Raw genomic sequence first — 14980 nt, 5'->3', positions numbered from 1 at the left:
CCGCCAACTTTATTGCACCGTCCGTTTCACGCTTCACGCTGACGCCAGTTGCAGCGTGGGCTGGGCTGGGCTGCTCTTGGTACCATTTTACCCGGTCGGTGCTGAGCTTGGTTTTGTGGTGGGATGGAGAAATGCCATGGGCCAGCCCGGCCCAAAGTCTAACGCACGCTATGAAAGTTCATTTTTCTTTGTTTTGAACTAGAATAGAAAGTATTTTAGTGTTGACGATTGACACAATTTTCCAGCGCGCTTTGGCAAGTAATAGGAAGTATCAAGTGCAAAGATATATCGGTGAACATACGCACAACCTGTGGAGTTTGTTCAACGTAAGCAGCTTGATGCTACACTCGTCATGCATAAAATTCTCATTCACAGCTTCACGCGTCTTTCTCTAACTAGAGTATACTTGTGCTCTTACGGACACCTGTTTTAAAGTTACTTAGTTTGCGATATAGCTAACATTTGGTCCTAGTAAATCAGTTTATTTTAAGAAAATGAGTGCACAGTGCATGTTACGGGACCAAACTAAGTTTCGAAGAAAAGGAGAACACTACAAGTTTGCTAGGGTAGTTCAATCTACCTAGACATCCAAACTAAAGCATTGTTTATTTCACATCAAGATCATATAATCTAGCTTATGGTTTAAGGGCCACACAAATGTAAAAAGGGCTAGCCAATAATGCAAGTATCGAGCTACATAAAAGGTTGCAACATCATCAATACTGTTGAATTCCGGTAATCGTATCCGACAATTGCCTACTTATTATAAACCTCTCTCTATAAAACGCTATGTTCAGAGATATTATTCCAAATCTAGCAATATGGTTTTCATATGGCAAATTTTGACCGCAAGTAACAAAAATTGACATGAATTAGTCCAGAACGTCAAAAGAATAAGTAACTATGACATAGATATTCCAAATAAAAACACATGTGGTTTGAAGAGAATTTCATGCAGAAGTTGTTTATTGCTTGTTGGGTTCAAAAATGGCGCATGGCTCAGTCACGTTCGAGAAACATTGTGAGGCAGAACAAGCAAGCGGGCGGGCAGCCGGGCTCATCACGGAACACAACTATCCGGCGCAGCGGGCGTTGTCACCGATCCCCGGCGACTTCCCCACCCCAAGCCTGCCGAGTCCACGCCCCACAGAGGCACAGAGCGCACGCCCTCGCCACGCCACGCCGCGCCGCGCCGCGCCGCGCCCCGACCACGACCCGCAGCGCCCCCCGCCCCGCCCCGCAGCGCCGTGACGATGTCATCCGGGCGCCCGTCCGCATCCGCCATGGACGCCGACGCGGGCCCCTCCCCTCCCAGATCGAAGAAGCGCCCGTCCGGCAAGAGCGACAGCGACTGGAGCCCAAACCCTAGCCCCCGCGGCTCCCCGAGCGAGCATAAGCGCAGGCGCCGTACGTCCGCGGAGTCCGCCGCGCTCGCGCTCACCGCGGTGGCCGCCCGCGCGTCCGCGGCCAGCTCCGACGCGGGCCGCGGCGCCGTCCGGAGGAGCCTACGCCCGCGGCGACGCGCGGCCCGCGTTGACGGAGGCGACGGGGGCATCCAGATGCTCGGGGACGCGGCCGCCCGCGTCGGCGGAGGCCGTGGCGGCGTCAAGAAGTACTGGAGCGACGCCGACGAGTTCACGCTCCTCGCCGCCGCCGTTGCCTTCCGCGAGCGCAACGGCCGAGCCCCGCGCCTCCCAGATATGGCCGAGCTGTTCGACTCCATCAGCGATTCCATCTCCCCGGACATCGACCAGTTCATGGTGTACTACAAGATGAAGCGGTTGAAGAGCAAGTTCCAGCACTCTAATGGCCCGAGCGACCGTCGCCTGCGCAACCTGTGCTCCATCCTGTGGGGCGTCGGCGTCGTTCCCTCTTCCGAGGACGACTCGGACGCCGCCGAGAGACGTAGTGTCCCGGATGCAGCAGCCATGATGCCGGTGGTCACCGAGGTGCTCGGTGAGTACTGGAAAACCAATGAGCGAGTCATGGCGCCGGTGCCCCTTGAGAAGGGTCTGTCACTATTAGGCAAAAAAGAGGGCAGATTGCTTGAAACCAAGTGGAGGCAGCAGCTTGATGAAGAGATGCAATCGCAGATGCGGCAGCATGATCTGGCCAAGGAAGTCTGCGGCTTGCTCACTGATGCCATCAAGGGCCTTGGCCCTTAGCTTGGGTATGAATGCCATACCATGCTGCAATAGATATGTAGGCGATTTCCTTCCCTAGTTTGACTGTGTGCCGTGTGATTAGTTTAAATTTGTTGCTCATTTCAGATTTAGTGCTGGGTCAATTACAGTAGAATTGTTCAGAGAAAGCTTGAGAACAAACATTCTTCCCGATTTGCTGTAGCATTTTCTTTAAAATGATGGCAGAGTTGCATTGTCTGACTTCTGTAACAAAACGGCACGGCAAGAATGCCCTGCTTTGGTTAGTGAATCGGTTGTGTTTTATTCAGCTGGTCTGCAAAAGAGCTGAGCTTCAACAAACTTAACCATGTTGATTTCATTTTGTTTACTTGTTTAGTACATCAGGCCTATATATCTGCTTTGCTCAGATCTTCAGACTAAAATTAGCTATGTTATTTCCTTGTGTCATCCTTGTGCACATCCAGAAATTGCTTATGCTGATCCTGAATGGATGGTAACCATGGACCAGTGTTGTGAAAGGGATTTTTTATATGAAAGGCAACTCCCTTTTTTTCAGATGGATTGTGGAAGTATGCACATTTGCGCACAGATCTAATTTTCAGATACTGCGCATTCTCTGAAACCAGGTACTGATAAATTCGTTGGAACTTAGCTCAATCTGTCCAATATTGTTTTTTCTTTCCTTTTTTCGATATGTCCAATATTGTGGTGCAATGATGTCTGGAAGTTGTTCGAGCTATGTACATCGAAATGTAATTTCCATCAGCATACAGTTGGTTTTTGTGTTCCTGGGAGCAGTTTAATCCATCTCTTCCCGACTGTCAAATTATATAACATTTGGTTCAAAAGCCTCCCGCACGTCAATTTTTCTGTGTTTGCTTGCAAGTTCGTCATCCCAGTAGGTAACATAACAGTTCACAGCTAGTAACAGAATCGTTTGCAGCTAAACTTTCGAACGTTTGCAATGTTCTTTTTCACGCCTACTGAGCTTTAGCCTGAAAATGGCGTTTTTTTAAGACGATGCTCTCTTCTTTCTTGCCTCCTGTCGACAGGTGTTTGGGGTTGCGGCCGGGCCCTCGGTGCGCGGCAATGGGTTGATAGCGAAACCTGTGACGCGGCGCGGCAAGTTCTGGCTGCCATCCAAATATACGAATATTGTTTCAGTAGAACCAAGTCTCTTCATACGACTCCAAATATTCTTTTTTATGTACGCTGACAGTAGGAATTAGAATTGGTAGCATCGATTCTACTGTCAACTAAGAAACATAACATGCTATCGCTGAAATATTTCAGTAGAAAAATCGGAATTGATGAGGAATTCGGAGAATTTCGTGGCAAGGTTTGGCTTGCACTCGCAGCACAGGCAGGCACCCAGAAAGAAAGGGCACACCGAACAAGCCTGAGCGGAGTAGGTAACACAGCGCACTTCGGCACCACCAGTGGCAGCTCCCTTCCTCCCTGGTCTTCTCCGCCCCGACCTCTCTCGAGAATCTCGATTGCTCAACATCGCAACCGACCCCTCACCCACCACTCCAAAGAGCGCTCGCCACGCCGCCGCAATGCCATCCGATCAGCCGTCCGCATCCACCCCGTGCGCTGACGCGGCGCCGGCGCCCCTCTCCAGGCTTGAGTCCACGGAGGACGCCAAACTCGCGCTCGCGCCGGCCACGTGCGGGTCCGATGCCAGCGTCGCTGTCGACGGAGTCCGCCAAAGGCTCGGGCTTGCGCGCGTCGCTGTCGACGTAGGCCACGGCGCCGCCCAGAGTCTTTGGAGCAACGCCGACGAGGTTGCGCTCCTCGCCGCCGCCGCCGCCTTCAGCAAAGCGCACCGGCCACGCCCCGCGCTTCCCGGATGCGGGGGCGCTGCTGTTTGGCTCCGTCAGGGACTCCGTCTCGCCGCTCATCGACGAGGCCAAGGCGTACGACAAGCTGTGCCGCCTCGAGAGCAAGTTCCGGCAAGGTGCGCTGGGGGAGTTCCGCCGGCACGATCACGCATGACCGCCAGGTGCATGACATGTCCACCAAAGTGCGAGGCGTCGCCGACGGCCGACGTCGTGTTCCCTCCCGAGGACAACCCGGTCGTTCAAGGCTCTCCAGTGATGAGCGACGCCTGATCACAGAGAGCGCGCCCAAGCCCGCACCTGCGCCACGTCTCGACGCGCTGGTGCCGTCCGACGCGGCACCCACGCCTCCTTCCCCTCCCATTTCAAAGGAGAGCTCGCCCAGCCCTCAGCCCGGCATGGGCGACGGCCACCAGGACCCCGACTCTAGCCCCCCGCGCTCTCCCTCCCGCAGGAGCGACGCCGTGGTTGAGGGCGTCGCGCCGCGACGCGGGTCGCCTGAAGGCCGCAAGACGCGTGCCGCAGAGGACGAAGACGCGGCCACGATTGGCGTACTGGGTTGAGCTTGGAAGGTGGAGAGATCTCTGCGGCCTTCGGGCATCCTCCAGGACCACGGTAAGCGGCATTCGTCGGCAACGATGCGTACGTCGGAGCCCCGGCGCGGCATCGACAAGAAGATAAACGAGAGTCTATTTGTAAAATTACGAGGATCTATACGTAAAATATTGGATCGCGATCATTAATCGCTATCCGAATTAGGAGTCTTTTAAAAATATCGGATAGCGATTATTAATCGCGATGTAATCCAAAATAGGGGAATTTGTAAATGTTGGACAGAATTAGGGGCCAATCTGTAAAATAGGTCGTCGATGGAGGCGGAGGCCCCCCTGGCCGTGAGATCGCGCGTTCTCCACGCCGCGGCCGGCCACGAATTCTCCCTCCGCGCGGCCCGCGCGTCTCGGCCTGCTCTGGGGGATGACGGCATGACGCGCTGTGCCAGAGGTGGGACTGCCGCCGCGCCGAGGCTGTCCGGCACGCCGTCGAGGCACTGCGGGCGCTGGATGTGCCGTTTCTGAGACCGCACGTCCGCGGAGAGCACCGTGGTCGCGCTTGCCGCGGCGGCGGCGCGCGGGTCGAACTTCGACGGAGGGCATGATGACGTCCAGACTCCAGAGGCTCGAAACCCGCTGGCGTCGCTGGCGACTTAGGCCATGGTGCTGCCCGGAGGCTCGAACCCGGGGACGACAGGGCCACGGCGCCGCTCCTAACCGCACCAAGACATGGAGCGACGCCGAGGAGGTCACGCTCCTTCACGCAGCCGCTGCCTTCCGCGAGCGCACTGGCCGAATACCGCGCAATCGGGGCGGCGCAACGTCCGACGCAGGGGTACTGCTCTGCTCCATCTCCCCGCATACCAACGAGGCCAAGGTGTCCTACACGTTTGGGTGGTTGAAGAGCATCTTCCAGCACGAAGGCGCCGGGTAGTGTAATGTTGTCTGGAAGTTGTTGTGTAACTCAAAAATCTTCGATGTGTTTCACATGTATTGCCAGTTTTGGTGTTCTTTATTCCGACTTCTGGATGTAACAATCCAACACCCAAAATGCTGTTTGATGGCGTTGCAAAAGACTTGCTTAACGGCCTGAAACTACATTGGCTCAGTTTACTCGTGTCCCGACTTCCTAAGTGAGTTTCCATTTTTGAAAACATGCTGTTACACGTACATCTTTACTTTTTAGAGGGAGAGAGTGATACACCCAAGATGGTTGCTAAAAAGAAACATTCATCGCAGACGTTGCCGTTATGGTAAATGCGCTCCAGAATCATTATTCACCCGACAAGATTATTCCTGTTACACAGTTCGCAAAAACGTCTGCAAATGAAGAGGCATGCTTACAGCATACAAAAGGACATGCTTAAGAAAAACGCGGTTCAAAGAATGTTGTGGCTTCCCATGGACCCAAGATTAGGCTAGTGAGAGCTCTCCAGCAGGGATATTCCTCTTCACCAATTTCTCCCATGATTCGTTGGTTTCCTGAATGACCTTCAGAGCATATTCCTGCCTCAGACAAACAAGGATACCATAAGATTGCAAGAATAATCTCAGCGCTTCAGGCTAAACAAAGAAGTTGAGTTCAGGCTTACTTTGCTTGTGGGCTTGTTGCCGAGACCAAATCTGTTGGCAGGCTTTCCATCTGGTATCTTGTAGTCTCTGAACCAGTCTCTGATGGCAGTCAGTGTCCCCTGAATAGACATCATAAAATGGCAAAAAAATGTAAGAGAAAGTGGACATTGACTGCACGCGCAACTTTGTAGTATTGACTCTGATTGAACTCAACACATCAGCCTAACAGCAAATATTGAGGTATTACAGGTGTAACATTTATCTCTTTTCAAGGCCAAAGTTTGCTACCAACGATCTATTTTCAGACTCTTCATCTGAAGCTAAAAAAACTAAAAACATAAAGCAGTAGTGAGTAGTGGCATGATATGAAGGCATCCTACTTTTCAATCCATGAACAGAAAGCAAGTATTCTATGCAATATTTGCTTTTAAAATCTTCAACTGAAAATAAAAAAAGCACAGTACCGAAAATGACAGCTTTTTCTCAAGAAAAAAATAGAAATAAAAAATAATAACAGTGACATAACATGGAGAAATGCCCCACTTGTCACCAGGGAGATTGGCAATAGATAAGGAGAACAAGGACAAGCACTAAAAGAGGAGGACAAGGACCACAGTCATACCGGAAAATGCTTCTCTACATCATCCACATCATTAACAAGAGATGCTTTGGGGTCATCCAAAGAAATGGCCACAATTTTCCAGTCGAGCTCCCCCTCATCAATCATTGCTAAAGCTGCCAATGGTTTAACCCTAAGGACATCCCCAACATTGGCACGTCTTTCACCTATCTCAACAACATCAACTGGAAAAGAAAGCCATAAGACAGAAAGATTTAGATAACCTGAGGCTAATACGAAAACCATGCTTGACAAAGATAACAAATAAAAATGTTCATTACCAGGATCATTATCTCCGAATGCTCCTTCAACATCAGAATTTGCAGAAGTTGGGTCTTCCCATGTTTGAGGAAATAATCCATAGTTCCAATTGATATTGTACCTGATGTAAGAAGTAATGTCAAAGACAGCTGTGACAGCCACAAGCATTCGACCAGAGCAGTTCCGATATACCACTAAAGCCATTTAATTGTTTCCATGACCTTACATGTCGGACTGAAAAGATTAGGAGTATTCCACATATAGACCAACGTCAAATCTGAATTCCACCAAGCTAAGAAGCCAGACTAGCAATTTTCAGTTCCCATCGTAACAATTATAGTAACCTTTGCATAGCCAACCCAAAAGGCACTAAACAACGGCACCCCCATTGCATTCAGGATCCATCGGATGGGATCAAGAGAGCAAAAACATTTTGAAAATGCCGATTTTTCAACTGGACGATGTCATTCAATTGAATCAATCAATTTACATGTTTTTAGTCCCAATTCACATGAATTCACATGAAAGAGTAAGAGGGTACCTAATAGTATTTTTCTGTCACCTAATTAATTACGATGGCATGCCACTCTGGTCCCAAATTATTTATGCAGAATGCCATTTTATCAACTTTTTAGATTGACCCAGTGACCCAAAATATATATAACTTGCATCAGGTGATACCGTTTTCTAAAAGGGAAAAAGGAACAATAAGCAAGAACTACACATTTCTTATCCAATTCCTGGTTTCATAGTCCTTACGGGTAATATCGGAGGTTGCCCTTCTTGGTGTCCTGCTTGATGGGCGTGAAGGCCTCGTCGGTGGCGACCTCCATCTTGGCGCTGCTCTCCTTGGGGATCTCGACGATGAAGTGGAACACCCCGTCCCCGGCGCGCAGCGGCACGTCGTGCCACGGCGACACCTTCCGGCCCCCGCCGTCGACGAGGAACACGCGGTAGTCGAGCGTCTCGGGCTGGCCCTGCTCCTTGGGCCGGAGGTCGGCGGTCTTTAGGAGCGCGGTGGTGGTGAGCCCCCGCTGGCGCTGGAACCGCACGGCGGTGGAGAGGCGGCTGGCGCGGCTGCGGAGGCCGGCGCCGGCAAGGAGCGTGAAGCGGGTCGCCGCCGTAGCGGACGCCGTCGCCGCGGTCGCCATCTGCACGGGCTCCGGGGTCCGCCGGGGATAGGGGACTGGTGGAGGCGGAGGAGTTGGAAAAAAAGAGGAGGCGGCGGCGGCCACTGGGAGTGGGGGCTGCGGATGACGCACGAGGCTAAGGATTTGGACGGGTTGGTCTCTCGCTCGCGTCGCGTGGTGTGTGGTGGCTAGCTGATCAGGTGGGCCCGCCCTGGTGTGGGCAGGCATGCTGGATATCCGGACATTCGGGAATGTTTCGTGGGCCGGGCCAGTCGAGCCATCCAGACTTGGGTAAGCCTGGCCCAGGATGAAGTGGGTTGCAGTTACATCCAGCCCTGGGCTTTTATTTATCGCGGACAATATCCGGTCCAGGATACACGGCCCAGATCCAGGCGTAGCGTAGACGTAGACCAGACCAGACCAACATAAGTTTTTTTCATGAAAATCCTCATATTTATCCGTATTTAGCATCTCTCGCGTAGATTCCGCGGCCGGCACCGGTTCAGAAGCCACGGCTCAACCACGCCGCCGAAGGCATCGGGACAGTAGCATCCCCGCCGGCGGACGGTGGACGCAGCCATGGATGGCATGATAACATTCGTCGCCGCTCAACCAGTGCCGTTTCATTTCTACGCCATACAGGCAACCTCTATCTCTATCTCTATTATTTTTTCAAGCAAACAATAATTTTTTAGTCCGTCGGTCCGAATCCTAATCAGAACATGGACAAATTAATTGAATTTCTAATCGGAATCCGGACAAATTAATCGGAATTCCAATCGAAATCCGGGCAAGCAATGTCTCGTACGGCCACGGCAGAGAAGAGCATAAAGTTGATGATCTTGTATAGATCCGGATAAAATTTATATTACCATTAGCAAAGTACGAATATACTAGTTAAGTTAGTATAATGTAACCAGCCTTCCAGCAGCGCTGGGGAAGGGACATGACGAAGTGATAATGTACGCGACGCATGACTGATCGACAGTGACGATAGTGGCTGAAGGTTTCCAAATATACTAGAAAAATGGAGTATTATTGTGCCAACGTGCTGGGAGACGTAAACCTGGGTTCAGCGTCACCGAGCCAATCCAACGGACCATTGGATTGGATCCCATGCCACATCGTCGTCTTCGTGTGTCTGGCAGAGCTCGAACTTCTGCCAGTGCCTGGGCCGGGCACTGCAGGATCGGATTCGGATCTCAGAACTGGATCAGTGACCACTTTTACAAACTCTTCTGAAATCTCCACCACGGTAGTGAAACTTCCAAGCCCTACCGTGTAGGTCTCGGCGATCCATGGCGATGGCGAGCAGCGATGCCAGTCCGTTCGATGGCCTCGGTTACGGGGCCGAGCAACTCCAACTCCAGGACGATGGAAAAGCAGGACGCAAGGATGACTTGATTGGTGCCCCGGCCCCTTCGAAACGCTTGGTTTGGTAACCTGCAGATCCGTGCCATCCCATTTTCAGGTTTCAGCGCTGGTCCTTGCGAGCAGCAACTTTTAGGGCAGTGGGGGTGAACTAGGAAAACCAGCATCTTGAATTGAAATCGATGAATTGCTTTTTGCCTAATGGATTCTTTAGAAAGATTCCCGGATAAAGTTCGGTATAATATTTAGTTAGAATCTAAATAAAGGCGCATACGTGGGCGGGCAGGGGCTCTAGAGTGTGGAGTGTTTAAATGGAACATGATGTAATATTCATATTGTCCCTAACAAAAACTGAACTTCAACAAAGGAATTCTTTTGATTGAAGCATCTTGGCTATTTCAGGACATGTGAATGACTACTCAGCTACTGATTAGAGAGGAGAAATTCAGTTGCATGTCGATCGTGATCTACGGAAAATACTTCTGACTCAAACTTGTGTGTGGGACATGCATGGCATGATGGCTATGATCTGTGGGAGAGACCCTTAAGAAGGAACTAATATAACACACAACTCTGCAGTTATAGGAACAATATATTATATCAAGAACAGTAGAACGACAACGGCTTTGCACATATAACCACATAATAGGCTTTGTTAAATGAGTCAAGTTTGGTTCAGTTACGAATTTTGATGAGATGCCAGCACTACTGCTGATAGCTGATTGGTGGCAAGCCTCAGCGTGGCTTTATTTCGATGCCAATTTCGACTTGATGAAGCTGCGCCATGACTGTGTTTAGAAAGTAAAATGCCGAAAATACCACTTGGTCGCAACTACTGCACGCAACGTTATCGGTGAAGCCTGTTATGGGTGAATGTTTGGCGAAGTGCGTTAGCCTCACTGTTGGTTGGCTCTGAATTAATAAAGGAGGGACACGTTTGATTCCAAAGCTCAGCCGAGACAATATAAATAACTATGGAAGTGGCTAATCAGTAACAAATACAGTGTTTTTTTTTGCGAAACGTAACAAATATACAGTGTTAAGTTGTATAAAAAATACATTGTTAAATGAGAGAAATTCCAAAACCCATTTTCCTTTTGAAGTAATGAGCTGCACAGGACCGCGTCAGTCCCAGTTTCACTGAATAAGTAATAAAACTTCCGTTAAGCACTTTACTACACTGAAGTCCGAACTTTAGACGTACTTCTTCACTTATTCATATCATTATTGAATTAATCAGAGTTTCAGATTGGGCGATGAGAATGCGGAATGTACGCCGGTGGATAAGAACACCAAAAAGAGCACTATTCTTCCTTTCCAACAAAGGGGAGCACGCATTTCCGATAAAAGAAAGCAAAGGCAGATATTCCAGAATACCGCGGATATCGTAGGGGCCAAGAACTCCATATCTTAAGCAAGAATTAGGCACAAAAGCCGCAAATAATTGATGCTAATGACATCACACGATTCATGTAAGCATCAGCTTTCAGCTGAATATTCGTTGGTTCTCCGTTAGCTCCATGTGACAAGGTTAGCATTACCCGGCTCTCCATTAGCTGATCTGATCTGATCTGATTTTTAATAAGAGATCGAAGCTGCTGCCGAAATCATTCTGAGCACGACTGATGGTATCAAATGCGTTTCTGTTGCTTCAGTAGTGCTGCCCTGATTGCATATTTACATGGAATAAGGTGGTGGACTGGTGGTAGTAGTCATGCAGATTTTTATTACTCGTTTAGGCAGGCAGTTGTGCCGTCGTACAGGGAAACAGTGTGGAGTGCAGCACAGGCGCGGGGGAGCAACTTGCATTGGCAGCCGAGAGGTTAATCGAACTGCCGTCGTCTCCGACAAGCCCACTTGTTTGGCGTGCGGCCGGGTGCTGCATGGATGGATGCGCAGCGCACCATGGCGTTGGCGTCGGCGTCGTCGGCACCAACAACTGGCTGTGGCGCACGTATTCTAACCCTTTCCGCTGTCACAGATATTGACCTGAGGAAAGGGAAAGGCGGGTAGCGGCAGTGCGTGTGATTCAGGGCCAGATCAGCCGGCGTTGTGGAGCGTACCATGCTTCCTCCTCATGCTTGCACCAACAACGCCGGCTGGATTGCTGTGTTGCCTGCCACCGTCAGTGTGAAAGGAATCGGTGTTTGTTCCGACGGGTCGGAACTTTCGACACTGGACCGAAACTTCCAACAAAATTAAAATTTATAAAAAATTTAATATTAAACTGCAGAATCTGACTGAATCAAAAGTTGTACAAAGATACTAGGAGACTTCTGCAGATGATGTTTGCAAGCACAACAACTCGAGTACATAGATCGGCACAAAACAAACTCTAGATCAACAAGAACTAAATAAATGCAATAAGCACAAGACACAAGAGATTTGTTCCCGAAGTTCACTTCCACTAAGTAAGCTACGTCTCCGTTGAGGAGCTCACAAGGAGCCCGGTCTTCCACTAACCTTTTACCTCACTCAATCAACCACAAAAGATGATTGAGTCACTTACTATGAAATCCACAAAGGATAGAATAACATAAACTTCCTGGGGTGCATACACACGAGAGGACGCTTCACAGGCGATACCAAACCATCTAGAAACAAGCTTCAAGAGTAATAAACGCTAACCGAAGGATGAGGATACTTCAAGTGCTCTTGAGATGAACTTGGATGCCCTTTCATTTAAAAGTTTGAGTCTCACAGCTCAATCTTGCTCTCACCCAAGCGCTAACTCAAATCAAGGGTTAGCTCAAGGAGGGATTGGGAAGGAGTAGTAAATGTTTTTGGAAGTATTTATCTCGGGTTAAGTCAGCAGCAAATGAAGGAGGGACTGAGGGGGTATAAATATCCAAGCCCAAGAACTAACCGTTAGTGCACTGGTTAAGTGATTGTCGGAACTTCCGACATAGGGTCGGAACTTCTGACACAGGATCGGAACTTCCGACCATTTAAGAACAGCTGGTCGAGGACCCCCTGTCGGAAGAACCCAGCTACAGGGTCGGAACTTCCGACACACACTAAAACAGTCAGAAAATTAGGTGCACAAGTGTGTGATTTTATATCTCTCCTTGATGGTTAGCATCTCAAATAAATACTTTGACACATTCATGCTATCCATTCACATCCCTCTTGTACGGTGTTTTCTAAACTCAAATTCAAAATATAAAATAAATAAAGATCTACTTTCAAGCCTAACACCGTCCTTTAAGCAAATTTAGCGTCTTTTTTTGCTTTTTTCATTTTATTGAATTTTAATTTGTTTATAACTCGATAAACTCATTAGCTCCTTAATTTTATATGTCATCAACACCAAAACCCACTTGGGGAGCCAAATGCACTTTCACCTCAAACTAGTTAGCACAAAACATAAACTAAAATATATTAACTAGTTGTGCAACTAGGATTCACCTAGTGTGAAAACCTCATCCTAAAATTTTTTGCAACATATAGCCAATCCTAGCAAGATACTATACTAAAAATATAAAAGCACACAAGATTGCAATAAGAAATATAGAATCTTAAAGGAAGGGGATGAGGGGAAGTAAACTCTCGATACAAAGATTTATCCTGTGGTATCGTAGGCACAAGGTCACCCCTAGTCTACGTTGTTGAAGCATTCACTAAGAGTGTTGCTTTTCGGTTACCAAGTCTCTTCTGGGACTCTTCTTGACTTGCCACAGAGGCTTAGCCACCAAGGCTCACGCTAAGTCCCCGATCACCTTGATATCGTCTCCACTAAGAAGCTTCTCCATAAAGGAAGGAGGTCTCCACGTCCCCCGTGCGCCGCCCGCAATGTTCCGAGCATTCGGCTCGGAGTTGCATCGGGGGTGCACTGATGCGGACGGCGGCTGGTGCTGCCATCGCTGACGTAAGTCCTCACCATGCGCCTCGGTGTTAGTCAGGGCCTATGCACGAGGGTATGGCGGGGTGCGGGTGTCCTCGGTCTCCACTGGAGCCGGCTGTCGCCCCTGCACATCGCGCCATGGCGTATTCCCGCAGCGCAGGACAGCCAGGGGACGACACGTTGCCAACGCTGGAACCCTCGGTCAGGAGGTCATCGTCGGAGAAGAGGTCATGGAATGAGGTAGGACTGTACCCTGTTATGCCAACGAATTCGGTGGCGAGCAGGGAATATGACATAATCTTCCGAAGCTCCCTGGCATACACGCTCACAGTGTTTGTGAGACCAAACGAGAACCGTCCATGCGGCGAGCGTGGCGGGGATAGTGGGGTCCGTCCGGAGAGTTGGCGGAAAATGTTGCGCAGCGAGAACAGGAGTAAGCCCACGTTACTCGCTGAAGGTTTGGCACCGAGCATGAGCTCGATGCGCCACACAAGCACCTCGATGTCGAGGTCAGCCAGCGGGTCGATCGAGGTAGCATCTCCCTCAAACGATATAAGAGAAGTGGCCTCCTCGCGGAGGCGGAGCGTGCCGAGATGATCGGCGACGAAATCCAGGCTTCCGAAGCGGAAAGCCTGGAAGGGCGTGAAGATGGGGTTTCCCACGGTCCAATGCGAGGTCATGGTAAACTCCAACGAGCCGAAGCGAATCGTATCGCTCAGGCACGTGAGGCTGGATGTGTCGAAGACGAAGGCCATCCGATCGCCGGGGTAATGGACGCACGATGCCCTCCCCACAGACAGTGCCAAATTGTCGGTTCCGAAAATGGTCGGCAGCTAAACCAACTCGAAGTGTGTATCGCATGTCGTGATCGGAGGTGGCCTAGCACACAATGACTCAAGATTTATATTGGTTCAGACAATCGTGCTCTACGTCTAGTCGGGGTCAGTTGGTTGTATTGTTTGAGCCCAGGTGCTCGTGAGAGTTAGGGGAGTTACAAGCTTGCGAGCGGATGATGTGGTATGATCAAGATTTGTCGAGGTGTCTTTCCTTGGCGGATGATCCTCCCTTTTATAGTTCAAGGAGGGTCTCTGTTATAGGGGAACCAAAGGTAGAAAGAGTAAGGTAGAAAGAGAGAGAGTTCCTTGCTTCACCGGTCGGAGTCGCTAGCTCTGTCAGTCGGAAATACCAACTCTATCAATCGGAGCCTTCCGATGACCACCGTCCAAGTCCTGCGTCATGGGGTGTCCGTCTTATCTTGTCTCTGTGCATCATGCTCCGTCGGTCGGGGGCGAGTGTGCGACAATAAGTACGGTACTGTAGTCATGCTCCGTCCCTAATGCTACGCCCCGTCACTCCGTTGTGATGGAGGTGTGTCCGCCGCGTTATGATGACGTTGTGTCCCATCCCTTCGTGAGGATGGGCAAGTGGAATAGTGTTCCCCACTATGGCAACAGAGGGGACTGTAACCCCTGTAGAGGGAATGGTTGGTCTGTATGGCAAGTTGACTCCGGCGTGTTCGTCCTTATCCTCAGCACCTGGCCCCGGGGGACGGTCAGCGAGCGAGGCCTGTTCGGCCCCCGACCTCGTTAGTCGAGGAAAGTGACACGTGCATGGCAGAATTTGGTTGGTGTCTTAGGTCGGAATCCT

The 14980-nt window shown here is 50.1% G+C and overlaps 2 protein-coding genes across 5 annotated transcripts; one reads left to right on the top strand and one right to left on the bottom strand.

The window, feature by feature from the left end:
- Nucleotides 1–1044: 1044 nt before the first annotated feature.
- Nucleotides 1045–3418, top strand: LOC112900770. 4 transcript variants are annotated; one of them, XR_003230208.1, is made up of 3 exons: nt 1045–2170; nt 2701–2770; nt 3197–3418. XR_003230208.1 is itself a non-coding variant. In XM_025969590.1 (2 exons), the coding sequence occupies exon 1, from the start codon at nt 1254–1256 to the stop codon at nt 2163–2165; it is 912 nt and encodes a 303-aa protein (XP_025825375.1). In that variant the 5' UTR covers nt 1045–1253; the 3' UTR covers nt 2166–2170; nt 3197–3418. The 4 variants fall into 4 exon arrangements, 3 of the variants coding, with proteins under 3 accessions (XP_025825375.1, XP_025825361.1, XP_025825369.1); XM_025969590.1 differs by lacking the exon at nt 2701–2770; XM_025969576.1 differs by lacking the exon at nt 3197–3418 and having other exon boundaries at nt 2701–3168.
- A 2335-nt stretch (nt 3419–5753) lies between these two features.
- Nucleotides 5754–8241, bottom strand: LOC112873946 (soluble inorganic pyrophosphatase 6, chloroplastic). The gene is made up of 5 exons (XM_025937061.1): nt 7748–8241; nt 7009–7109; nt 6731–6912; nt 6129–6227; nt 5754–6042 (listed from the first exon to the last, which is right to left on the bottom strand). The coding sequence occupies exons 1-5, from the start codon at nt 8137–8139 to the stop codon at nt 5950–5952; spliced, it is 867 nt and encodes a 288-aa protein (XP_025792846.1). The 5' UTR covers nt 8140–8241; the 3' UTR covers nt 5754–5949.
- Nucleotides 8242–14980: the final 6739 nt, after the last annotated feature.

The sequence above is a fragment of the Panicum hallii genome, chromosome 1, assembly GCF_002211085.1.
Source record: "Panicum hallii strain FIL2 chromosome 1, PHallii_v3.1, whole genome shotgun sequence".
Lineage (NCBI taxonomy): Eukaryota > Viridiplantae > Streptophyta > Magnoliopsida > Poales > Poaceae > Panicum > Panicum hallii.
This window is presented reverse-complemented; position numbering and strand designations above follow the sequence as displayed.

Bases quoted from the DNA above. Each gene is read 5' to 3' on its own strand.
- LOC112873946 (XM_025937061.1), bottom strand. From the start codon at position 8,139: ATGGCGACCGCGGCGACGGCGTCCGCTACGGCGGCGACCCGCTTCACG. The intron at 7,110-7,747 runs GTAAGGACTATG...TTCTTACATCAG, and splicing joins GGCAACCTCCGATATTACCC to GTACAATATCAATTGGAACT. The intron at 6,043-6,128 runs GTAAGCCTGAAC...TGTCTGAGGCAG, and splicing joins GCAACAAGCCCACAAGCAAA to GAATATGCTCTGAAGGTCAT.
- LOC112900770 (XM_025969590.1), top strand. From the start codon at position 1,254: ATGTCATCCGGGCGCCCGTCCGCATCCGCCATGGACGCCGACGCGGGC.